The 27,919-nt window shown below is 38.9% G+C and overlaps 1 protein-coding gene across 1 annotated transcript; it reads left to right on the top strand.

Moving 5' to 3' along the window:
- Positions 1-180: 180 nt before the first annotated feature.
- necab1 (N-terminal EF-hand calcium binding protein 1) lies at positions 181-27,919 on the top strand. Its single transcript, XM_029443946.1, has 13 exons — positions 181-325; positions 2,582-2,606; positions 7,583-7,691; positions 9,562-9,587; positions 9,880-9,977; positions 15,786-15,922; positions 18,154-18,275; positions 20,603-20,679; positions 21,886-21,933; positions 23,978-24,090; positions 25,314-25,391; positions 26,389-26,480; positions 27,714-27,919. The coding sequence occupies exons 1-13, from the start codon at positions 236-238 to the stop codon at positions 27,743-27,745; spliced, it is 1,047 nt and encodes a 348-aa protein (XP_029299806.1). The 5' UTR covers positions 181-235; the 3' UTR covers positions 27,746-27,919.

Below are 27,919 nucleotides of genomic sequence, written 5' to 3'. Positions count from 1 at the left end.
GATTGAAAAACAAGTGATTTGAAATTAGGGCAAAGCTTATTACAACTTTTTGTTAGGATATTCTAGCAAAAATAAAAAAAGTTAACCTGTGAAACGTTAAACCGGAAGTTGTGCGTTTTATTCCGTCCGACTTGACAGCGTCAAAGAGTCGCTCTTTTTGACCATTGGCTTTGATCAGATAAGAGGTTCAAGCCGACACATTCCTCTGCAGTTTACTACTGAAGCTACATTTTGAATGATGGATTGTTCAGAGGAGGTTCAGGCTGTGTCTGAGGAGCCCACAGCTCAAATGGAGCTAAAAAAGGGAATGTCGATTTTCATTGATGTAAGTAAAAACATTTTGAAATGATACACAATGTATTTTAGTTTCACTATTAATGCAAAAGCTGAAGTAAATACTGCTGGACTAAATTATACTTTTTTAGACTACCTAACAATCTCAAGGAAAACAACTATCATGCTTCCAAGATGTTTTGATTTTTATTGCATTTTAACAAGAGATGCATTATGTTTCCGTGATTTTAATAGTTATCTGTTTGAGGTTTTTTGATCACCTAAGTTAATTTGGATCCCCCTAATACATGCATGGTGCAGAGGGGTCCTTGTTTTATATAATTAAATAATTTGACATGGCTGACCCTTAATTTAGATTCATGATGTAATGTTTCAAGGCTGGCCATCCATTTCAGTGTTTAAAACCAAATAAGAAGGTAAAGAAGTGTTCAAATTCTTTTTGTTTTTTATAAAAGTCAGGATGTTATTCATGCAGATTTTCCTAAAATAAATCTGGCTCAATTAGGCAGGACATCATATTTTGAGAATGTTTTAAAAGGTTAAAGAATACCATAAGGATTTTCAACGGTTATAGCTCTCCCTTAGATGATGAGGATTTAAATATTTAATATAACATAACGTCTTCTATGCATATCAGCTAATGATTTTCAGGTGCTCCCCCCTATATCACGGCACTGCATTCTTCCTCAGTAACCATCACCTAATTATATTCCTCCTCATTCCTCCAATCCTTCGTTCACTTGTGATGTCTTAACTTTAAACCTGTTGGCAGCTTTCAGTGTTTTCAGAGACAGGAGACCCTACATGGTAAACCAAGAGTTATTAAAGGTGGAAATCTGTATAACACCAAAAGTCTCATTGATGTTGAACAGGTGCTCTATCTTCCGCAGGGAATGAAATCATTGCTTGTCTTCAGAGGCGAGAGTGTTGCTTCTGTTGTTTCTTGACATCTCCTATAGCTTCAGTCGTCTGTGTGTCATTAAAACACAAATGCTCATCCTTGAAAAGATGTGCTGTGTCTTCTTTTGACTTTTATATTTAAGATGTTGATGCTGATGTGGGGCCAGATTTGTTATTTGTTTAAATATTCATTAGGATGAGATGAGTTATCAGCCCGGTATGAGTAAATTCAATCAGCCCACAATTCTTAATGATTTTCAACAATATAATTTGCATGAATGTCATACACATCAAATCAAAATCTCATTTTATTTATACAGCCCAATATTTTAAATGACAAATTTGCCTCAGGCGGGTTTTACTATCTGTAGAGCGTCACCCTCTGTACCCTTGCAGCGGAAAAGGAAAATCTCCCCCGAAAAATGGAACAAACCTCAAGCAGAGAGACTGATGAGGGGATCCCTCTTCCAGAACGGACAGACATGCAATAGATGTTGTGTGTTCAGAATGAATTACATAATACAATTACAACACAGAGTTAATAATGAGATAATAAGTACAGAAAGAGCAGTTTGCCTGTAGAAGAGTTTAAAGAGCAGATAAAAATAGTTTTTTCCTCATGGGATGAAGGAATTGAGAAGTGTTAAGAATAGTTTTAACTTTGTGTATTTGTTCTTTATTTATTTATGTATTTGTTGACATGGGTGGCGAGGCTGCTGCTGCATACAATTGCCTTGCAGAGATAAATAAAGTTGTATTTACTTTAATTGATTAATGATAGACATTAGACATGGACAAGAGATGAGTAAAAGGTAGAACGAGATAGAGACAGAGAGAAGATTATAGGTTGGGGACAAAGACTGATTTAAGGAGAACAAATTATGTAAGTCAGAGCACACAACAGACTGCCAAGAGCTAGAGGAAGGTGGGTGGATGTTTTTTTATGAGTATTTTTACCCCTTTTGTAGCAAAGAGCTGAAGTCCCCCAAGCTAGGAACATCCAAAAATGGAAGGATGACATTTTAAAATTTAGATTGTGCACATTATGCTGTCAGATTTAGCCTATAGTGATGATGTGTAAATAGACTGGAAGACTGTTAAGATTCTTCTTCACCAGTACGAACCTGACAAGAGAGAAAGTGGGCCGAGCTTGTTGAGGTGGTCACATTGCCACTTTGCCCTTCATCTCCTCTGGACTCTGGGACAGCGCTATCAATAATTTAATAACACACTGCTTTTGAGAGTGTGATCGATGACACACACACACACACACACACACACACACACACACACACACACACACACACACACACACACACACTCACACTCACTTTGAAAATGTGAAACCGTTTTTGACATCCCTCTTCTTTTCCTTTTCTTGTTGCAGATTTTACGGAGAGCTGATAAAAATGGTAAATATTACACCAAAAGTCCTTCCAGACTCACGCACACACACACACACACACACACCACGTTTTGCACCTCTTTCTCGTGTGACTGAAAAACTACTTCCTCAATGAAATTCTGGTCATGACTTTGTGCTGAGACTTCTTTCAGTTTCCATGGAAACAGGAATTGACCATACCCACTGATGTTCAGTATCAGAGCATTAACGAAGAAGAACGTCAAACATTTGTATCAAGGCAGGCCACACCTAATGACTTAGTATAGCTGGAGGTTCACGGAAAAGAATTACGCCATTGTTTCATCTCCACTATCTTGTGCAGCATTATCAAAATATGTAGTTTGTTTTGTTGTTTACCAGAGACCGCAGGAGCCTGAATCCAGTACATCTCTATATTTTATGGCATTGTATTTTTATTTATGAAGTCTAGTCAGTCGGATATACTGTTCTACATTTGTCTGCAGTCAAAAAACAGTAATAACATTTTATATGTTATACTTGCAGTAAATCACAAAGCTCACATATAGGATTCTGTTCTAAAAGCCTTTTCCTTCATACAGTATGCCTATCTAAACAACATTTGAATAACTAAGGTATCATTTCATTTATAGCCCTGAAATGCTAATAGAAGTGTAGATACATTCTGGGTTTTTTTGCTGAAAGAAGGAGACAAGATGTCTCTATGAATCACTTAAAGTGTCAATGAATAGTTTGACTTTTTCGGAAGTATTGCTAGATTTAGATGAGAAGATTGAGCCTACTCTCATGTCTGCAAAGTAAATATGTCTCCGGCAGTTGATTATCTTTGCTTAGCATAAAGACTGAAAACATGGATAACAAAATCAACATACCAGCTCCTCTGAAACTGACTGATTGACACTTTAAATGTCATGTAAAATGATTATTCTTAAAAGAAATCCTTCATGTGCCAGACTATTCATCTGGCTCCTCTTAAGGTTTTGTTCTTAATGCATTTCTTCCATGTTTTTGGGTGGGATATTCAGTATAGACGTTATTTAAATACATATTTTTTCCATTAATGGCCCTGTAATGCAAATAAAAGCGCAGATAGATGCACAGTAAGAAATCTTATCCAAAGAAGGCAAGATACCTTTATGAATCACATACATTTTTGGGGAGAGTTGCTTTCCTTATCCAAAGCGAGGGTCAGAAAGGAAAGAAAGAGTTATACAGATTGTAAATCCCGACGTTGGGATTTGTGATATTATATTTATATTAATAAAATTGGCTTTAATTTAATTGACTTGAGGATAACAACTAACAATGTGCTGATTTTATATTTGACCATCTGTCAAGTATTTCCTACAGATTGAAGATGAGACCATTTGTTTGTATGACTGCATGCTGACAGTTTGTGTCAAGCTAACACATGTCAAACATAAACCTGCTGACACCTCATGTAAGATATTCACACAGCTACGTTCATTGTTGGTATCTCACCATCAAACCACATCACATTGAGTGTTTTTACTTAAGGAACAAACTATAATCGGGTTTCATGTGACATTTTGACAGAGACAAAAATAGCTTATCAGAACTCTTTATTAACATGGCATGACATGTGTCTTGTCATGCAGCAAGCTAAGAAGTCATCCCACATGTTTGTTTGTTTTCAGTGTTATGCAAACAGCACTTATGTCCGTTCCAAGATTATTTCTGAGTCACTGTGCACTTGATTATGTTTGCGCATCTCTTGTTCACATAGTGACATGACAGACACACCTCCAGAGCAAAGAACATTTAAAGCTCAGCCGCCTCGTGTCACACAAACAGACGACTGCAGCCAGAACTGTGTGGAAAATGATTATCTTCATTTTGCTGCAGGTTATTCAGTTTGCTGCTCCTCATTTTGAATTTTTGTTTATTTTCACCTCATCAATATTTCACTCAGCTTGAGTCTTTTCATTTTTAAGCATAATTGCAGAGCTTCAAAGCATAAAAATGACTGATTCTTTAAGATGACCAAGTTGGTGTAATGGAACAAATGGTGATGAACCCTTTACCATGAGGTTTCAAATCAAATCAAATCAAATCAAATTTATTTGTATAGCCCAATATCACAAATTATACATTTGTCTCAGTGTGCTTTACAGACTGTACAGGTTACGACATCCTCTGTCCTTAGACCCTCGCATCGCACAAGGAAAAACTTCCTAAAAGAAACCCCAAAATTAAAGGGGGAAAAATGGAAGAAACCTCAGGGAGAGCAACTGAGGAGGGATCCCTCTCCCAGGACGGACAGATGTGCAATAGATGTCGTGTGTACAGGATAAACAACATAGTACAAATACAACATTTGACAGAAATTATGTTGTGTTGGAAAAAAAAAATAGAAAGTATGGATGAATCCAGGAAAATGTCAATAAGGCTTCCCGGTGTCCAGCAGGACCAGGTCAGCAGGCGCTGTCACGATTCATGATCCTGACGTAAACTTTATCAGTGGCAACCTGCCACATGAGAGACAGACACTCCGGGGATGATACCCCGGATGGTGAGTTAGTAACATACATTTACATAAATGCATACAGATAGAGAGGGAGAAGAAGAGAGGGAGGGGAGGAGAGAGGAAGAGAAGGAAGAGAGCAGGGAGGTGTCCCCCGGCAGTCTAAGCCTATAGCAGCATAACTAGGGGCTGATCCAGGGCAAACCTGAGCCAGCCCTAACTATAAGCTTTATCAAAAAGGAAAGTCTTTAGCCTACTCTTAAATGTGGAGAGTGTGTCTGCCTCCCGAACACAAATTGGAAGCTGGTTCCACTGGAGAGGAGCTTGATAGCTGAAGGCTCTGGCTCCCATTGTACTCTTAGAGACTCTAGGAACCACAAGTAACCCTGCAGTCTGGGAGCGTAATGCTCTAGTTGGTTTATAAGGTACTATGAGATCTTTAAGATATGCTGGAGCCTGACCATTAATTGATTTGTAAGTCAGGAGAAGGATTTTGAATTCTATTCTGTATTTTACCGGGAGCCAGTGCAGAGCAGCTAATACAGGAGTAATATGATCCCGTTTCCTTGTTCTTGTCAATACACGTGCCGCTGCATTTTGAATCAACTGAAGAGTCTTAAGCGACTTTTTGGGACAACCTGATAACAATGAGTTGCAGTAATCCAGCCTTGAAGTAACAACTGCATGGACTAGTTTTTCTACATCATTTTGAGACAGGATGTGTCTTATTTTTGCAATGTTACGTAGATGAAAGAAGGCAGTCCTTGAGATTTGTTTTATGTGGGAGTTAAACGACAGATCTTGATCAAAGATGACGCCAAGATTCCTTACAGTGGTGCTGGAGGCCAAGTTAATGCCATCCAGAGCTTCTATGTCATTAGAAAATGCGTTTCGGAGGCGTTTAGGGCCAAGTATAATAACTTCAGTTTTGTCTGTGTTTAACATCAAAAAGTTGATAGACATCCAAGTTTTTATGTCCTTAAGGCATAAAACTTATGACTGCCCGGAAAGAAGCGCAGAGAAGTGTGTAAGACTGCAACTCTTTGTCCTGGTCTCAACTCTGGGTTGTCATGGATTAGGTCCACTAATAGACTTTGTAATATTATTGGATATGAGATCTGCTCCAGCCAAAGTAGGATGGATGCCGTCACTCCTAATCAGACCAGGTCTTCCCCAGAAAGTCCGCCAATTGTCTACGAAGCCCACATCACTATCTGGGCACCACCGTGAGAGCCAGCGACGGAATGATGACATGCGGCTAAACATGTCATCATTCAAAAGATTTGGCAGAGGACCAGAGAAAACTACAGAGTCCGACATTGTTTTGGCAAATGTACACACCGACTCCACATTAACTTTAGTACACTCCGATTGACGCAATCGCGTGTCATTACCGCCGACGTGAATAACAATCTTACTGTATTTACGTTTAGCCTTAGCCAGCAGTTTCAAATGTACTTCTATGTCGCCCGCTCTGGCCCCCGGAATGCACGTGACTGTCGTCGCTGGTGTCTCAAAATGAATGTATCTCAAAATTGAGCTACCGATAACCAGAGTTGGCTTCTCAGCTGGTGTGTCACTGAGTGGGGAGAATCTGTTAGAAACAGCAAGCGGTTGGTGGTGAACCGTGGGCTTCTGATAACACTTCTTTCGGACAGTCACCCAGTCTCCCGGCTGCTCGGGCCCTGCCGGGGGACAGCTAACAGGAGATACCACTGGCCGACCCGCACCGACTATAGGGGGCTTGCTAACAGCTACACTTGCTAACCGCTGACTAGCCATGGTGCGGAGCCGCTCATCTATCCCTCTAAAACTCGCCTCCAACCCTGCGTATAAACTACATTTAATACACATACCATTATCACTAAAGGAGGCAGAGCAATAGCTAAACATGAAACACACCGAGCAGGAGAGAGCAGAAGAGGGAGATGCCATCGCTAGCTGCCGAGCTGCAGCAGCTAACGTTAGCAGAGCCGACCGGAGCGTAAAGAATTGAGGATTTAGCGAGAGTCGCTAAGACAAGGAGGATAAGGAAAGAGTTGTAAGTGCTTAGGAAGTACAAGTATAGGGTTAGATAGATGACAGGTAATTAGCCGATGTGATCAAGAATATTAGGTTTACAATATAATAAAAACAAGGAAGAATGTTTCACTGTGGAGTTTTTTCGTTACGTTGTATTATCGCTATGTCCAATGTGAAGGGAATTTGATTTATATGCTTGATGCCGTCTCTTGCTGATTCAGCCCCTGCAGTTTATAACATGCTGTGTCTTATCTAGGTTATCTCATGTCACTATCAGAAACGTTATTACACCAATTTCCTTATGTAAAGATGAGGAATTCAATCTTTTCACCTCCATGATACATTTCATTACATGTTTATGTCCAACACAGCTGCAGACAACAAACCCATGCTCATTTGAACCTTTGACGTCTTTGATTTATACAAGGAGAGAAACTTCACCTCACAGGATGTCCTGACACTCTATTGACAAGTATCATGTTGTGCTCCGTCCCCAGATGATGGAAAGCTTTCCTTTGATGAATTCAAAGCCTACTTCTCTGATGGAGTCTTGACAGCTGAGGAATTGAAGGAGCTTTTCCACACGATTGACACTCACAACACAGAGTGAGTAATTCATTATATCATCTTTTTATTATTTTATTCTATGGAGGTCAGAATTGAGATGTGGATGATGGAGGATGACGCTGTTTGGACATTACATTACATTACAGGTCATTTAGCAGACGCTCTTATCCAGAGCGACTTACATTGAACTAAGTACAGGGACAGTCTCCCTGGAGCAGCTCAGGGTTAAGTACCTTGCTCAGGGGTACAATGGTGGCAGCCTGGTATTGAACTCCCGACCTTCTAGTGTTTTATTTGGAAGGCGTACCACTAAAATGGACTAAATGGAACTGAAGTGGCATTTTGTTAAATTTGTGTTCCATCAAATTATATCCAATGTTCTTGTGCTAACGTAGTCTCACATTCAGGGATGGGGGAACACCTTGAATCAGGGTTTATTTGAAGATATAGATCATAACATCACGGCAGAGGATTCTTATCCAAAGGATACACCGCAGACAGTCCATTACTGACTTAATGCTCAAATTATATTTACTCAATGTTGCACTACTTTTTTACACCTGTTATTAAGTCATAAACAAACTATTTAGTAAATAAGACTTAGAAAACGGATCACCAGAATTAATTTTCTAGCTTGCCTCTCAGGGCTTCTCTAGTGATGGGATCGGTAGTCATGGTATTTACTGTAATTAGTTTGGTATCACTGCTGATTGAAAGGCTCCGCAGTCAAAGGGAGAGAGATGAGACATCATTACATTACCGATGACTCATTATCCATGATACAATTCGTTATCCTCAATATGAGAGTATCTTAAGATGTGTAATTTACGTGTTAGCCACTAAAGCTTTGTTAAACAATGTTCTATGCAATGAGCTATACAAAGTTTTTCCTATATGTCAACAGCATAATTAGATGCACAAACAAACGTATATTACTTGCACCTTCACCTGACATATCGTCGTCATCACTGCGCTAAATCACAGAGAACTCCAACGGTTAAACCAAAACAAACATCTGCCTTCCTCTGTGTTCATCTCACAGATGCAATAGGTGTTAGGAAGTCATTAGAGAGTCTCAAATTGAATCCCGTATTGATTAAAGAATGAGTCACTTAAGCTGTGTGGTCTGCCTGGCTTGCCGGCTCAGGTTGACGTTGAACACTGAAAGATTACTCGGTTATTTAAATTGTAAAAAAGCACAGACATTGCGCAGACAGTTTAATTTGTGCATGAATAATTTGTAGTTGCAGTTACACAGAAAGACTATGATGTGTAAAACACGACTATGGTTCATCATGTTTCTCATCCTCTTTACAATACAGTTGTAGTCAATGCTTCACTTGTGCATGGTCCATTCATAGATAATGGACATTAAAAGGCCAAAAATACCCATTTTCAAGCCACCCAAGTAAAAGCCTTTTACTCAATTCAGTGTCTAACCCCTGGTTAGTGTTAGTGTTAGTGTTTGGACTGATTTAACGCTTCAGCACTCTCTGCCTTGTGAACGACAGCTTTGAGCATGTGTTGAATAGAATTAAAACTGGTGAAATTCCCCAGCCTCCTTCATTGTAACAAGGAATAAAGTGTCTCTTTAAGCAAGTCGTACGGTTATACTATTTCTCTGTTTCACATATGCACATTCAGGCATCCTGTGAGGGAGTCACTGTCTGGACCATTGGTCTCTAAGGCACAACTCTGGGGGGAAAAGCAACTAAAACATTCAATTATTCATGACATATTTTACTCGGCCCCATTTGTCATCATACAATAATTCACCAAATCATAGTCGGTCCAGAAAAGGTTTTTACAGAGATGAAATATTAATCTATCACCTCCTTTAATCTCGGAAACTTTTTATTTTGAGGAATTGTTTTTATTAAAATGTTTCTCTCATTATTTCTTTTTTTAGCAATGTGGACACCGATGAACTCTGTGGTAAGTTGATTCTTTTCTTACAACTTTTAATAGAAATAAGCTGTACTGTTCTAGCTTTATCTAGCTTTACCTCACAGTCACGCACACCATAGACACAAATGCTGTTTGACATTTTTCCCAGCATAAGATAAGAACCAAGTAAGATGTGGTCACATGCTCTTTGACCAAACCCCTACAGGCTGTGTGACTGGGGTGTCACATAGTGCTGCTTCAACAAAACACCTACAGCCCTGTCCTAGTTGTTTAGCTCACAAAATGTTTCTTCTTTTTTTCTTTTCTTCCTGGTGTGAAGAGTATTTCTCCAAGCACCTCTGTGAATATGAGAATGTTCTCGCTGCCTTAGAAGACCTGAATATGTCCATACTGAAGGCCATGGATAAAACAAAGAAGGTAAGATGATATAAATGAAACCGCCATTGGAAAGATAAACCTGCTTTTCTCAACATAACACACTAGGGTGTATTCCAAAGCTCCTATTATGTATGTGTAAAATGTAATGTTCTTTAATCATATCATTATTCGGGTGTCTTCCAGACATACACTGTTTAGATCTATGTTACATTGCCATTTATCCCCATATATGCAAAACTTTAGATGCTCACAGAATATACAGAGTAACATAATATGTTGACCATCTGCCCACATGTATCACATAATAATGCACAATGTGTAATTGAACCAATTGAAGTCCAAACCAAGTCAAATTAAATCTGTGTTACTGTTAATGGTCCAGGTGGAAATCTATAGAGTAAATGGAAAAGGAGGTTTAACATTAACTGTTGGTGGCGCTAGAGTAAAGGTCAGTGACCAAAGTCACCGGGGTTCATCCTCTTGGCACCATCGATATGTTTTCATGGCAATCCATCCAGTAGCCATAAATGTCACCTTGCTGATGGTGCTAATAAAAGTAACAGGATCAAAATCATTTGGAATCCTGACATGCAGAATTTATGCATAAAACATTTCATGGCAAATCATCAAATAGTTGACATATTTCAGTCCTGACTAAAGTGGTGGACCGTCCAATCTGCAGTGTCATCCCTCGCACTATGAGCATCAGTAAAGTTTTATCCTGCACTGCAGTCAAGGATTAAACATTCTCAATGTCTGAGTATCTTACCTAATACTATCCACACCTCAATATTGCTGCTTTGGCTACTATAAACCTCAATTGAAAATGTGCTATATAAATAAACTAACATTACCATAGCTGTTTCCATTCAAATTTAACAGACAATAACCACCTGGATTACTTTTAAATACACAAGAAAGAGCCTCAATCTGATGAGCCACAATCATTATATATCATTTCTAAATGGTACTGTGGACATTTATCTGTGGTGTATATCCTGACTCAGCTGTTAAGAGTGAGTTATCCGTGTGTGTGTGTGTGTGTGTGTGTGTGTGTGTGTGTGTGTGTGTGTGTGTGTGTGTGTGTGTGTGTGTGTGTGTGTGTGTGTGTTTTGATTTGAGATGACTCTGAAAAGAGAGGGGTGTAACATTTATGGCAAATTGTGTGAAGCTGGTCACTGAAAGAAAATGCTGTTCAGAGCAAATTATCTGTTCATATCCGTATTATTTTATTTATTTAAATCTCTGTGACACACTCATACACACACAGTGAACATCACACTGACATCTCATGCAGTGCACATAATGATAATAATAATAATAAGAGATGTTTGATTTACTCACAGTGTGGCCTAAACTCCACGCTGCAAATGTCTCCCAGCATGCTCCTCTGCTGCTCAACTGGCTTCCTCAGATCTCCCATTAGTCAAAATTTCCATTACAGAGCCAAAAAGGATGAACCAGGGCTCATGCATGCTACCAATTGACCCACGGAACAAAACATGAGTCTTTTTGTACTTGTAGCCAACATAGAGGAGGAATTAAATGAGTTTTGACTGCAATACAAAACAAAAAGCTTTTGATCATGCTTTGGAAAAAGCTTTAAGTCCTCTTGATCTTACTGTAGAGCTGTAGCAGAACCTTTTTATATTATTGGAGAGGGATTAACAAGGCAAACAGAGAGAGATGAAGGTAAATGATCTCAGATGACAAATGATGAGGAGAAATTATGTTAGGATGAGGAAGAGAGGCGGCTAACACACTGTGTCTGCAAGGAGATTTTATTTTTCTTTCTACCACCCTCTGTTATCTGCAGTATCTCATCTGGCACATATAACACAAGCTGTGAAACTCAAATCGCCACTCAGATTTGCACTAAATCACACATGTCTCATTATGGCTGCTTCAGAAGCAGAGTGGGAGTCAAAACGTTCATTTGCTGATGGTGGTTGTTTTGTTATGACAGAGAGAGGTAACACATGAAGTAATCCAACTTCAACACCTACGAATTGTGGTGACAAAGATAAATGCCAATTGCAGATAAAGACACTTAATGAAAAGAAAAAAGTCGGCAGTGAGGCGAGATTTTAAGAGAAATTGCATCGAATAAAACACGAGTTCAACAGATACACATAACCAAACATGAAGTAAATTACTACTGCTATAAAGTAGTTGAGAACCAACTTCCTTGAAATAACCTTTTCACCTAAAGAGAAAGGTACTTCTCTTGAAATGAGGTTCTCAAAAAGGGCCGGACCTTCAGCAGAACAAAAGTGAAATACATGTGCCTTCCTCTGTGCAAAGGAAATGAAACTTTTGCAATTCCTTTGCAATCTTTCATGAAGACCGCAACTCCTGCCAAGCTCTTATGAAGTGCGAGAATGAAATTGCACCTCAAATCATTTTCTCTTCTCCAAGAGAATAGCTGAGACTTGTAAGTGAGAAAGCACGGAGAGAGAAAGGAGAAACAGCAGCAGCAGCGTCTAGTATTATTGTAAAGTTTTGTCCTTTGAAACAAGATTATTCTTCCTGCTGTGGACTTTTGAAAGCTTCAGGAGAAAAGTGCACAGGAAAAACTCACAAATGAGGTTTTTCCCATCCACACACTGTTGTTCCATCACAGATATACAGTCTAAAATGGATATTTGTGCTCAAATGAAAACAAATTACTCTGCACAAATTGAACAGAATTACGGAGTTATTGACCAAGGCAATACCTTTGAAATCAAATTACAACGCCAGACTGTGAACACACTGCTGATGTCTCGCCGGTGTGTGAAATTATTTATTTGTCACAGAACAATAAAAGAGAGAGAGAAGAAACATATGACAAGCTGCATTTCTCTGTTAGCAGTTATTGGCTGAGCGAGGCTGAACAGATGCTGCTTTAATAAAGCTCGACCATCTCTGTTTAACTGTATATGTATATGAGTGGGCGGTCTCTGGCTGTGGATGTGTGTGAGGGGGCTGGTGTGTGCATTTGTGAGGTGTTCCTCTTGTTTTGCATTGGAAGATTGTCAGTGTGTATTTGTGTTAGCTTACGTACAAGCTAATGTGCTTGATTGTGTGTGCGCTTTTGTGTCATGAAAGATCCATGCACATGTGCGGGGGAGCTGGAACAAGATTGTGTCTCTAAATCAAAGCAGTTTTTGTTCACAGATATTTCTGCCAAAGCTATTTACAGCCTTCCTATGCAAAACCTCCTTTAGCGTTGACCTTTACTAGCAGGTCTCAGGTGTTTCTCACCTGCAGCGAGAGGAAGTTGCTGTGTTCTTACGCTTCACAGTTTATTGTAGTTTTAGTGGTGCATGTTCATAATGCAAAGGTTTTTAATTATAAAGATTAAATAAAAACAATACCAGCAAGCACTGTGGTTGGATGGTAAAATGGACATACTGTATGTAATCTGCACCAGGAGCTGTTGTCAAGTTCAAACTTAGCCTAGTAGTAATGTACAGTAAGTGTTTTTTTCTAACTATCTAAACCTTGTATCTGTCAGGTGTGTCGGTTGTGCAGCTAGCTAGCTAAGCTAACCAACTGACAAATCTTAGCGTTAATGAAAATCAGGAGAAAGGCTAAAAGACATCAGGCATTAAGCAGTTTAAAATGACTGCAGATTGGGGAGGTACACACACACACACACACACACACACACACACACACACACACACACACACACACACACACACACAGTTCACAGGAGGTAACCTATGCTCAATAGTAGCCAGGAGACTGACCTTTACCAGTTTTGTCGTGACTCACTCTCACTGAGTGAATGTGCAGGTGTGTGTGTGCTGATAGTCAGAATGTCAGGGGATCAAATAACATCTACCGTTTTCTCTTCTTCTTCTAAAGCAGCACTGTGGAAGCTAGAGATTGTGTTAGGACAAATTGTTCAATCTTTGGTCAGATGTGCTATTGGACAGGACTGATGGGTAAAGCCTAATGAGACTAATGATCTGCTCTGTATTCTGGAGAAGAGTTCAGCTCTCTCGCAGTTACAGGAACATGCTGTAATTAGATCTGTGTGTGTGTGTGTGTGTGTGTGTGTGTGTGTGTGTGTGTGTGTGTGTGTGTGTGTGTGTGTGTGTGTGTGTGTGTGCACTTCCACAGTCTGATAAACTAACCCACCTTTTAAAGCCATCTTCATTGTACTTTAAGAAAACACAGTAATTACCAATCTCTCTCTCTCTCTCTCTCTGTCTCTCTCTCTCTCTCTCTCTCTCTCTCTCTCTCTGTCTGTCTCTCTCTCTCTCTCTCTCTCTCTCTCGCTCTCTCTCTCTCTCTCTCTCTCCATGTTTCTCTTTTTGCCATCCATGCAATCATGTTCATGCATTAGTCATTTTCTCATCTAACTTGCATTAGTGTTTCCTTTCAAACCCCTCGTTATTAGTCGAGTGTACAAACAGTCACTGTGCTCAAAATGTGGGAGCAGGTGTGGCGTGCAAACAGCAAACTCTGTTATACCGAGCATCATTCACTCTCCTTTAATTAGATCCCAAACAGCAGTCAGCCCTCCTGCTTCAGTCCAGGCATTGCAAATGATGCCTCTCCAAAATGTCATTGAGTTTGATTTTTTCCCGAGAATACAAGAAATGATAAATATGCTATTCACAAAATGATTGTGCCTGAAATACTCGGTATGGAGGAAATCATTTCTTACATGTGAATTTGATTGAATATGCAAATGAATGTTTTGATGTTCACATTGTAAACACGTTGTTTACTAAAACCTTGTGCAGGTACATGTGGCACCAATCACCAAAGGAATTAATTAATTACGACCCCAGTTTCCTTCACTGAAAAACATTGTGATATTATATTTGTCCTTCAATATTTCACTCAAATTCCATCTTGTATAATGTCCTATAACTTGTTTTTTTCTATAATACATGTCATCTGCTTGCTGTAAAATATATTATTTTGCTCATATGATTAAAACATTTAAAATGTTTAGTTCCTATTATATAATATTTCCTACAGGGGCACTCCACTTACACATAAAGCTCAGTTTATCATGACTGATGGTTTCATGTTATCTTGAGTTGTTTTTGAAGCTTGATTACTTCTAGGGACCAAAAGATATCTCTGCCTCTGTTGCACCAAATCTGGATCATTCTTTTTCTAACATGTCTTTTGTAAGTCCTCCAACTTTATGAAGGTGCAGAAGTAAATCACCTGAGTACCCCTTTAATGTCAGAGATGGAAAGTCTGTTTTCATCTTGTTTAAATGCTCGGTGGCCCTCTGGGACAACACTGGAAATAAATCCAGTTCTATGCTTGACAAAGTAGATTTTGTATCATTCATTTATCAAAGTCAAACCAGTATTGTTTGAGAATATTAACCACAATGGCAAGTTTGAGGCACAGACACGATTCATTAATGACATGAATGACTGAATGAGTTACACGTCTGTCTAAAGTAAAATGAAAGAATACAGAAACTCACAATCTTAACCCGGTTTTTACTTGTTAATATAGTGCACTCATTTAAAACTCCCCACTTTTCAGGCATTCATATATCTTGAGTTCTTATCATCTTCCCTATTCAACTTGTATTGTTCTGCTGTCCTCTTATCATCCATTTAAGATTGACTAAACACTATTTAAGAGGCAGGTTTCAGCAGATAAGAGACCCCAGATTGTAAATGTCCTTCCTCTTCTTTTATCCTCTCCTGCAGCTCTCTTATGTAATATGTTCTGAATGAATAATATTGTTGGCATATTTCAATTAGCAGAGGAGGTCTGGACATTGAGTGACTTTTGATTGCATGTGAAACATCCTTTCTTTTTATCATTCCTCCTACTCAAACTCCCCCACCTCCTTTTCTTCCTCTTGATTGACAGGAGTATCAGGAGTCCACCCACCTTGAGCAGTTTGTGACCCGCTTCCTGCTGAAGGAGACAACCAATCAGCTTCATTCACTTCAAAGCTCTCTTGAGTGTGCCATGGAAACCACAGCCGAGCAGACTCGCCAGGAGAAGTAAGCGCTAATCTCACACATATAATTGGTACTTAAAACTTGGACAAATTGTATTGTTCAATGGCACATATAATTACAGTTATCACATGCAGTGTAACAATTTTGTCCAAACCACACATATTAATTTATATCCCACATTTTACATTTAAAGTATGTACTGTCCAACAACAAGTTCCTACCCTGTACTTTTAAAACCTGGAAATGTATTTTGGCACTTCCAGTTTTTAGTTAGATGCTTGAAATAATAATAGTGTGCGTGTGTGTGTGTACATATAGGTGGACCTCCCCTGCAGGTAATATCTATAAGCTATTTAAAGGACAGGTGATGACGCTCTCTCTTTTTGCATCTCGCCACCTGTCTGTGTTCACAGTTGAGCTACAGCTTCAACAACCGGGCAGCGATTTGCTGCCAACTTCTTCCAGTTTGACATGTTTTTGCTTAAGTTCAGTTTAAAAGGATTGTTGTGTCCCTTTTCTCATCATGACCATTTTTACACTTATTCTCAGAGGCAGAAAATGATGGGCTTGGATAACATCTGAGCGACTTCCAACAACTCTTTCTTTCCTCTCCTCACATCCTCTAAATGTCTCCTTCTCTCTATTTCCCTCTCATGTCATCTCAAAGTGTGACACTCTCTCAGTCCCAGAGCAGCTTCTTCTCCTCTAGCATCATTCTCAAGCACGCTTTAATAATTCCCCCGTGCCTCTAAATGCAATCACTCTGTTCTTCCAAACATCTAGAGGACGAGACTGTTTCTCTGGTGGCTTCAAATTGGTTTCTGTGGTCAATTTGTAAAGAGGACCAACGGGAGCTTGTATTCATGGATGCATGGTATGACTCAGAGCTGAGCGTGTAGCTTTGTGCTGTTCACTTCAAAAGTGATATTACTTTCATCTATGTAATATGTTGACATTTGCCCTATAAAGATATTTCAGTAATCATTTTCTTGATTTTAGAACTCAGTCCCACTTGACATAAAGGCGGTGGGATGGACTTGATAATACATAGACTGCTGATCTTTGCTCTAATACTGATCTCAGATGGGTTTGAGCAATTAAAGTTGCAGCATAGCGGAGAATACAGTATGACTCACTGGAAGACCAGGAGGAACCCGCCATCGATTCCATCAAGCACACATTTGACTAGTGAGTGACTAGTCGCTACTTTGCGATTGACAAGTCGCTACCACAACAACCTGTCAATCAGCATAGAGGCATAGCAATGCATATCTCTCCCCAGCTCCATTGTCTCATCCAAATATGGTCACTTCTGGCTCTAAAAAAACAAGATTGCGACTTCAAAACCGTAGTCCACAAAATGATGGGTGACGTTACAGTGGCTACATCAACGTTTCATTTACAGTCAATGAATAAAACATGTAAATATGATACATTTGAAACATTTATTGACAAATGTAATAGCTTCATAAAGAATGTGGTGATAAAGACACGGGGTTGTTCTTCTCAAGAGGCACCTTTGCTTCTAGCGAACACCTGTTTTATTTGTGAATTATTCTATATCATGTTGCACGTATGTTGTATATTAATGTTTTGTGATTTTGTATGTACAAACAATGCATCCTTTTTGCTCTTCCATTTGCACAAAACTCACACACACACACACACACACACACACACACACACACACTCACACACACTCACACACACACACACACACACACACACACACACTCACCCTGAGGTCTTCTCAAAATACGGGAACAAATAACTTGACAGCACGAAGATAAATCTTAGGTGATGTCACCCTGCGGCTGCATGTACCTTGTCACTGGCATTAGCTTCACTGTCAGACCAACACAACATACATGTACAGATATAATGTTACCAAGACAACTTGAGACATCTATTCTGTGTGCTTCTGTCACCTAAATTGCAAAAGAATATTTAATTATAATAATAATAAAACGTTATCCCTCTTCTTTTTCACTTTTGAGTTACTGCACTTCCTTTTCAGATTCTATTTATCTAGTTAATTAAATTACAGTCTCATTTTATATTTATGTTTGAGAGTCAGCTGAGACCAAATTCAAGCCAAGAATGTTGTTGGGCCCATCTGCCATGTGGTGTGTGCAGTGCACCACAAAAACTACAGAACGAAAGGTCATCAAATGTCAATGTTCTTAAGGATTTGAACTGTAATGCAACTGCAACACAGTTAAAAGAAAATATGCTCAAATATTTTGATAACTATCTCCCTGTTTTGACTGCAGACAGGGCCCCCTGAAGCCAGAGGTTTTGTCCATCCAGTGGTCGGGTCGTCGCTCCAATCGGAGGCTTCAGAGGAACAGCAGCCTCTCTCCCAACAACCCTCTCCTCAGTCTCGTCAATTCAAGTGGGTTTAAATATTCTGCTGTCCAATGTTGTTTGTATAAATAAATAATCAGTGCATCCTGTTTCATACCGTAGCGTTCCACTCTTGACTTGTGTTGTCTTGTAGCAGCTGGCAGAAAAAAAGCTGCTCAGCCGGAGTCAGTGTGTCTCCACAGGCCGGAGAGCCGAGCACAGGGGGAGGGGAGGGAGGTCGTGAAGGTGTGAGAGAGAAACTGGAGTGAGAGACAGAGAGAGAGATTGAAGTGGAGAGTTGTGTTCTCGTGTGCTCCTGTGTGTTGATCCAAAGTTATTGTATGCTCTGGTTCTTTGTCTGTGCTGCTCAGACGGAGGTTTGGAGATGTAAGACCTCAATTTAAAAGTGCTGTGAGTGTGCAAATACTTTCATTGTAAGTAAGAGAATCACTGAACACAAACTCACCTCATGAGTACACATCAGCAGCTACAGTATACAGTTGATCAGCCTAGCGCTCGCTGGTTTGTGATACAGAGCACCGGCCTGCAGTTTGTTCGATGATGTTTATTTGACTTGTGATGCAAGTTTCAAGAACAATGTTGCCAAGGCATCAAAAGAAAATGTGTCCAAACATTTTGCCAGTGCACAATATATATATAAACATTAACACAACACACTCTCTCTCACGCAGGGCGGCACACAGCAGACATTCCTTCAACATTGGGCGGTGCGAAAAGCATTAAACATGAATGAATCCAGAAATAACCACAGAGTCCTTTACTCTCAATGCAAACGGAGTAAAACATAATAATTGTAATCTTACTGATATGATTACTATTATAGAAAGGTATCCTGTAATATTTGCCTGTAACATGATGTTATAATTTGTGTTCTTTTGACAAATTTGGAATTTTGGGCCTTATAAATTAACTTGACTTCCACTATGGTGGGTGATAAAGTTGTATTGTATTATATTTAAAAAGCAATTCTGTAGGTATTAAATAGGTAATATAGAAATATTTGAACATCTTATACTGATAGTGAACTATCCACAGATGAATCACAATAATAAGACAGTATCTGGCAGCCATATTGAAGATTTCCAGCTCTTGGATGCATCAACAGTCCGGCCAACATTGCTGTCGAAAGCACTGGCTTGAAACTCTATGCCAGTCTTTGTTTCATGCAAATAGACCAAGTAAAAACGGAGATACGATGATATAAAGTTGATAACAAAATATTTTTGCACATTCAAATGTAGCATTTGCCCACTCAGCGTGGCATCCCGCTTATTCTGCACCGACCCCACCAAACACTCTACACAGCGGACCGCAGAGCAGCACACAAAGTAAAGTCACACAAACGCTTTTTGACACAGAAGGAAACAGCAACTCTCATTTTGCTGACCGCATAGAGCACGTAGACACACTCACATGAACACTGGTTATATAGGTGAGGTTGTGCTGAAAAGAAAGTTACCAAACATTGACATGCTAAACATTTCTTAATGGGGTTTAGTAAGGCAGAATCAAAAGTATGCGAAAACAGCCAAATTAGCCCCGGACTCCAAAGGTTTAAAGGCCAAGACACACCAAACCGACATCAAAGAACTAGCGGCGATGAAGGCCGACTGTTACGCCACCTCACGACGACTATCTGGGCCCAAAAGATGCACTTGAACACACCGCAAAGACTACAGCCAACGCCCAACTAGTACGTAAGTTGTGCGCCTGCGTGAGAGAAATAACTCTCCATACCAGCAGGTGGCGGTAGCCTGAATTCGACTTTCAAAAAAGGGAAACCGAAAGACTTGGGACTGTAGATATACAAACCGGAAACAAAGCAGCGCTTGCTCACCTCTTAGATGGACTTCTTCTAAGTTCTAATTGAGAATATGTCGTGATGAGAAATGGCACTTGCTTTGTCAGCCGTTGTATTACTGTATTCAAACCATCTTAATGAGCAGACAAATTCCCTTTATCATCAGATTCACTTCTTGATCTTTCACCTCAGCAGCTCTTTCTGTTGTTTCTATTTTCCCCGCCTGGTTGTTGTATGTATCATTGATTGCACAGTCAGTTTTCCATTAGACCTCCATTAAGACACCAGCAGTGGTTGCTAGGAGATATGTGAGTCTTTATGAACTTTGATTACAGGCCTCAAAGCTTTTCTATTGATTGACATGTTCGTGCATTGCATTACATGAAAGGAAACCAGGAAATGCCTTCTGGAACGCCGCCACAATTTTAGAGGTATTCCGTTGAAACAATCAAAGGAGGAAAACGTGTTTGAAATACAGTGAATGTGTGCAGCAGCTCTCATCCCTTCACCTTTGTTGTTTACTCTTTCTCTCTGGCCCATGTCTGTGTCACTAGGTGTTTATGAAGAAGACAGCCAGTGGATGATCCAAGTCAACAGACTGCAGAGGCTTATCGACCGTCTCGAAAAGAAGGTGACTTCCTTCCTTTTAACCTGTTTCCGTAATCGCCTCTCATTCCTGCCTCCGTCTTCGTCTTAGCTTCTGTTGTTTTTAATCTTCGTCTGTCTCCTCTTACCATCTGGTCTTTACATCGCTCTCTCAAATTAACCCAGATAATCATAATCAACAAATTAACTGAACCCAACTACACCCTCCCACGCACGGACACATACACATATGTACAGTATACGGGAAATATGAGCTGCACCAAACTCTCCCAGCTGCTATCTGCATATGTTGAACATAGCATGAAATATACATTTTAGTCCATAAATCTGAGAGGAAAATGTAAAAAGCGAATGTTCTATTTTGTTTAAATTAGTGATGGGAATTACGGCTCTTTGAAGGGAGCTGGATCTTCTGGCTCTTTTTAGGGGGTTTCTAGGTTTATCTGGGAAATAATCACTAAGATTTGGATTATATTCAAACCAATATGATTTAATTTCTCATGTGTGGACTACAGTGTAAGCAGCACTAAATTACTTGTATTGCATTGGCAATGAATTCACTACTTTGAATGTCCCCTCTGTATGAAATGTGTTAAGTAAATAAAGCTTCAGAATAGGGAACAAGTGTGCACACATCCAGGCAAAAATAGTCCGTTGCAAGACAAAGAATATATAACATAGGCATAATATATGCCAAAAGGAAGTCTGCACACTATATGTATAGATGAACCACCGTGTGTTTTTCATGTTAATAGGCCGATTGTGTCTCCCTAGTGCTATTTAATCTTGTGGAGTGATTTGATTGCTCCCTTGTGGTAATTTGTTTCTTTCCCTGTTGTTTGGTGATGATGATTTGAGCTGATTGCTGCCTCTACAAGAAATGCTAATAAACAATTATCTGCAAAACATTTCACACAAGAATATTCTTAAGAATAAATAGTAAAACAACATATCAAAATGATAATGCTTCATGCAGGCCAATACTACAGCCGATTTCTGACAAACGTCTTCCTCTTGTGACCTGCTGGTACAACTTGGTTCCCTTTGTTTGCACCGTTGCAATCTGATCGTTTGCGAACTTATTGTCACTTATTTAAATATGGATTGCATTTGCGCTGTCCCCAAGTGGCCAGTTATTGCAGGTTTAAGAAATTTCGAAAGAGATTGTGCAAAACAGGACGCAACCTTTATCACTATCAGGGCATCATATCATTGTGCATTTGTTCTGCAGGAGATTCGCCTCGAGCCTGTTGAAGAGGAGGTCTTGGAGAGCAAATCGGTTCGTTTTCTGACTTCAATCTACTTTTCTAATGTTTTTGATGCGGTGAATAAATGAAACCTTTATTGCCACTCGGGGGATTTGCTTTGAGCACAACATTTTTTAAATAATCCACAAAAACACCCATGACAGCACATAGCCTAATATAACATTAGAACATGTACAGCATAAAAACATCATAAGAAAACATCATGATGGAAATAAATAAGATACAAGGACTCTGTATGACTCTGTACTCACACGCTGTAGTTTTACTGGAAAAGGGAGTCCACGCTAAAATTTTCCACACAGCAGTCGTCATAGCAACAGCAGGGCTGAAAACTGACAGTCGATATTCCTTCTTCCCTCCGTCTGTCTTCATCTTCAATATTTCTGTTAAAGACTTAATATTGGACGTGGAGGAATGGAGGTGTGTGAGAAAGAGAGATTATAAATCAAATATATTTTAAGACCCTTAATACTAAATATTGGTGACGATGGACACATATATTTTGAGCAACTTCGAAGGAAGTTTAGGTTAAAGATTGTTTAAAATAAAGTGTGTAGGGGGAAAGTTAAATTGCAATTTCATATGTTTCAAATGTCGTGTTTTTTGGACATTTCACATGATATATTTACTTGATGTAGACACGGGATTTTCAGAAAAGATGACTGTGCGTCATGCTGCTGCAGGTTATTTAATCAAAGCATGGTGCTGAAAGTCCAAAAAACTTCATTTGAATTAAATCACAAGCGCAGTCTGAGTCAGGTTTAGCTTGTTTGACCAAAACAGAAGCAAACACACAGGTCTGACTGAAACAGTGTGCAGATGAGAGATTTTATCTAAGGCATCAACCAAAGTAAGGATGTTTTATAAATATATTTGAATCTTAAACACATTGCCCCCCTATAAATAATTGACAAAAAAACGGGCCCGTGCTTGAATGTGATTGCTGACCCCTGGCATACTATATTTCATAGGGAAAATATACTTTTTCATCAATTATTATTATACAAAAGAAGGAAAATTGCTGATTTCACATGTGAAATATGAGCTTTCTAGAGCTGCAACTATTGAGTATTTTCATTAGTGATTAATCTGCCAATTCCTTAATTAATCTATTAAATGTTTTGTCTATAAAATGTAAGAAAAAAGTGAAAATGACGGAATGACATCCTTAGATGTCTTGTTCTTTCTAGCCACCAGTCCACAAATCAAAAAGATTTAGTTTAATGTTATAAAAGAGAGAAAAGTACATATACAATTATTAATTTCACATTTATTTAAATCAATAGTTAGTATCCCAACATGTATACCAGGAGTATCATAGCACAGCAACATAAATTAAACCACGCATGTGAATTTTTAATTCTATAACTGTCATGTCTCATCATGCAGACATCTCAGTGTGTGAATTAATCAATATGTAATTGGTGTGTGTCACTGGGAATAAATGTGCTGCCGAGAGAAAACCAACAACAGTGTGACTGTGTTGGTGTCTGTGTTTACACGCTTGAGTGCATGTTTCCCCTAGTGTGTGTGTGTGTGTGTGTGTGTGTGTGTGTGTTTCTCCTAAATTAGCCACTGAGAGAAAATCCTGAGGCGTTTTATCAGTCACACACTGACCCACGTCATTAACACATACACACGCATGCACATGCACACGCACACGCACACACACACACAACAGGCAGGCCGTTCACTTCCTGTTCCCATCAGCCTCTCTGCCTCTGTCAAGAATTCCCCATCAGCCACAGGAAATGATTATGGCAGGTCTTTTTGTTGTCTTGTTCCCTGTCGTTCAAACCTGATATGATTTATCCTTTTTTCTTTTTATTTTTTTTTATTTTAAGGAGGGGGTAAATGTCCCGGTGTTCACCTCACAGTTCTGCATCAGTCGCCAGTTTTCTTTTATCTCACTGCACCAATGTAAAACCCTGCCAGTAGATTTCTGAACCACCTCCAGCTCTGTCAGACTCTCTCTCCACCAGAAGCAGATCCTGACCTTCTGACTTTGCGTGCCTTCACATGTATGTGTGTCTTTGTGTTTTTTTGTCTTCGCAGCACATCCTGATAGTCCAGAGGCAGCTCTCGGTGCTGGAGGAGGAGCTGGAGGAGTTTCGTTCGGCTCTCAGACAGTACATGGAGTGTGCCTGCGCCCAGACTGGATGTCTACAGTCAGTTTATATTCTCTTTGTTCACTTTGTCTCAGGGATTTACAACATGATATTTGTGTTCTTCTCTAGTTTTTAACATTTTTGCATAATGTTTTATAAAGAGGGACACAGGAATAACAGATACATTCAAAAGAAAAAGTAAAAACCAGTCCTCACAGCACCGAAAATGTAACAATTAGCATTTAATTAGTATATTATCTTGTTGCTCTTCATGAGGTTTCTTCCTTTTTTCCCCTCTGACATACTTCTCTCTTTTTGTTTTGGTCAAATGTTTGGATTTTTCTTAACTGAGCATCTCATGACAGATGCTGTATAGATTGTTAAGATTGTTAAGACTTCAGAGGCAAATTTGTGATCCATATAACATAATTTACTTCACAAGCAGGTTCTAATGAAGTTGCAGGAAATGTACATTTGCTTACCCAGTTCTGTTTGGATAAAAACATGTATTCTTTGCTTATACAGTAATTTTGTGGATGTTTAATGAAATTCAAACCGAGATCATGTATGTGAGAATCATCATTAGCATTTGTTTCTTTCATTTTATTTTTGAGAACATAGATAGAAGAAACATCCCTTAACTACAAAGATAATCTTAAGCAACATTTAAATACAAAACGACACATTATACCTTTGTGTTTACCGTATCTGCAGCATAATCTGCATAGAATGACATCATCCCTTCTGTAGTTTAGAGATTTAAGAATCTTTTTTTTCATAGATGTGAATTACTTTAAGTATCATAAATACAGGGTCTCTAAATTGTTAATTTCTTTCATAATTTCAATGAGAATTCTTCATGAGTGTATGAGCAACACTGAATTAATCAGTGTAATAATGCTCTGGCTCTAGTGTAGCTTCAGACAACGACACGTTTGGTCAGTCGATGAAAGAACATTTGCACGAAAACATTTCTCACATTAACTGTCACTTTGGTTTCATACAAAATCCAGCAGCTCAAATGAACAGGAACATTTCTCTAAATTCGCAGTCATATTTGTTCATTTTCAAGTTAAAATGACACTAAAGCCTCTGACAAAACACTATATACTCATATTTTGAGGATGAAGCCACAGAAAGTATTATTTAATAGATTCGTATTGCCTGCTCCGAGTCAGAGCGTGGAAAACATTTCAGACAGAGAGGCTGTTCTCGGGGACATGGTGTAGCACACTAATTAGTGATTGCATGACTTGTGCTCTCTCCTGTTTTGCATTTGGCAGCATCGCAGTTCAGCGGCTTGCAAATGAATCACGCTTCATTCTCTATGAATTCTGGGAGCACAACAACGTGTGGAAGAAGTAAGTATCCGGCTGCACCATATGCATCATGACTAATGCAGCGTGGCCTGCTCAAATAATCCCCAAATGATGTTCTTTCACTAAGAGTTTAGTGACCATGTACAATGTGAGGCTTTAATGAAACTAACGAGGGAATCACGAGTGTCACTGCAGCAGCGGGAGCAGAGATACAAGAGGGATTATTGAAAGTTAAACTGAGACCCTGTGGTCAAAATTCATCAGGTTTGATTCATGTCTTTATATTTTAATATATTTCTTTATATTAATTTAATCTGCCCTGTTTAATTTGATATTTTCCACAGTACATATTCAAAATGAACTTGAAACAAAATGTTTCAATGATGAATACATATACTATGCTGCTGGGATTTTCAGGATGAATTATCATACTCAGAGGGGGAAGACTAATGCATTTCAATTTTTAAATAACATACCATTAGGAATTCATTACTATTTTATCCCAGTGACTGTGGAAAAATTAGATATAAAGGTGGCCATATTGTCAGACAATTTGCAAATGTTCCTCCTTTAGCAACTTTGATTTTATACAGTTAAAAACGCAAAACTTTAAATATTAATTAGGATAAACGTACAGGCTAACAGGCAGGTAAATTGGCACTGTAAATATGTGTACATCAGGCATTGCTTTCTGACTTTACACTGATTTAATATAAAGTGATTTAATCAGAAATACAAACAAATAAAAATTGGATTAAATCGCTGCCAATTTTAGATTACTAGATTGTGAATATGTGTGTATAAGTGTTTCTGTTTTATTTCATGCTTTTATTTTTGCAAGCCAACTTGCTTCAAATTGCCTCGTGAGGTACAAAAGTGAAGTATGAAATACTTTTAAATAAACGTATTATTAGGAACATGTTTTACTGTTTCGGTGTTTTTAATTAGTTAGTTATAGAAAACAGCAGATGGTGGGAATGAATAAGTAGATTTATAAATCCATGATCAGTGAGTGAATCTTCCTGTTTCCTCTGCACAGTCACCTGCAGACCAACTACAGTAAGACCTTCCAGAGGGGGAACGTGGACTTCCTGGAAACTCCTGAGAGCTTAAGCACCATGTTGGTTCCTGGTAGGAACATTCATTACAGCTCCCGCTGATTCTCCACTCACATCGCTCAAACCTATCGCATTTACACATTTAATAAGATCAAGATCATGTTCACCTGACTGATCTTACACTTCCAAAGGGTAAACCCTTCAGCCTCTGGTGCCCTATGGTACGACTGTCATCAATCACAAGACACGCTGTGCAGACAAGTGATCCTCAAACACTTAGAGCTTTATTTTAAATTCTAGTGAGGAGGCCAAAGCTTTCAACGATACTAAAAGGTTATGGCGGGAGATCTTTGATCGTGTATATATGAACTAGATACATTTTGAGCGTGATGGTTCATTCTCAAGCAGTTTGACCAAAAAATGCATAAAAAGAAAAGAAAAGAAAAAGAAAACTCAACAAGAAGTCCAGTTACTTAACTTGCAACCACATCTCATAGCCTTCCTCTGTATGAGGATGAATAGTTATGAACAAAAATTGATTATGTAACTATATATTTACAATAACAAGTTAAATAATATAATTTAAAAGTTATAATCTAACCTTTGTCATTCTCCATGACAACTGAGCAACTCAGCGCACAATTTTCAAATGTTGTCAGCCCATTAAATGGCCATTAATAATAATCAAATAATAAACTACCACCACAACACTTGAGAAGGGGCAAACTGTACACATCATTCTGAGCCTACTCGTAGGTGTAGCAGAACCCTTCTTACCCATATCTAGGACGCTGATAACCACTGATAACGGCCATTTATTGGGCTGATACGATTCAAAGCAGGTGCTATGGGAACAAGTTAGACCTTGTATTGAGATTTTATTTTTATTTTATTGTGTTAAAGCTTGTTACATTTTTTGTTCAAATTGAATAAATATTGAATCTTATGTCAAATTACATTTAAGATAATCATCTCCTGTTAGACTTTCAAGCCTTTTCTTTTCATAATAACTGCCTTTGTCCATTTTTTTCCATCACTTATATTCTAATCAATTGTCTTTGTGTTATTTTTCCTGCATTATTACATCAAATTGATCTTAATTCTGTCACACAAGCATCATTACCCGTTTCACATAATAACCAGCTGCAAGCAGCGCAGAGGGCAGTGCTGAATACATTTATCTTAATTTAAATGACCATACAAATACACAAAACACACACAGCATGCAAAGGAGAGCGTGTTCCATGTCTCATTGATTGGTGTTATTTTTGGGGGTCAGTGAATATTTTTTTCTTTTCCCACACAGCGTCATGGTGGGTCCTTAACAACAACAACTGAAAATAGACGAGCACCTTTCACAGATCTGCACTGATGGGAACAACCTGTCGACCCATCAGGAAGTCCAGCACACACACACGCACACACACACACTAACACGCACACACACACGCACGCGCACACGCACACTCACACTCACACTCACACGCACACGCACACTCACACTCACACACA

This window comes from Cottoperca gobio, chromosome 11 (assembly GCF_900634415.1).
Source record: "Cottoperca gobio chromosome 11, fCotGob3.1, whole genome shotgun sequence".
NCBI lineage: Eukaryota > Metazoa > Chordata > Actinopteri > Perciformes > Bovichtidae > Cottoperca > Cottoperca gobio.
The sequence above is the reverse complement of the archived record's forward strand: the minus strand, read 5'-3'. Positions and strand labels throughout refer to the sequence as shown.

Excerpts from the sequence above, each read along its gene's own strand:
- necab1 (XM_029443946.1), top strand. The coding sequence starts at position 236 with ATGATGGATTGTTCAGAGGAGGTTCAGGCTGTGTCTGAGGAGCCCACA. Across the intron at positions 9,588-9,879 it reads GGACACCGATGAACTCTGTG|AGTATTTCTCCAAGCACCTC; the intron begins GTAAGTTGATTC and ends CCTGGTGTGAAG. Across the intron at positions 15,923-18,153 it reads GAGCAGACTCGCCAGGAGAA|ACAGGGCCCCCTGAAGCCAG; the intron begins GTAAGCGCTAAT and ends TTTTGACTGCAG.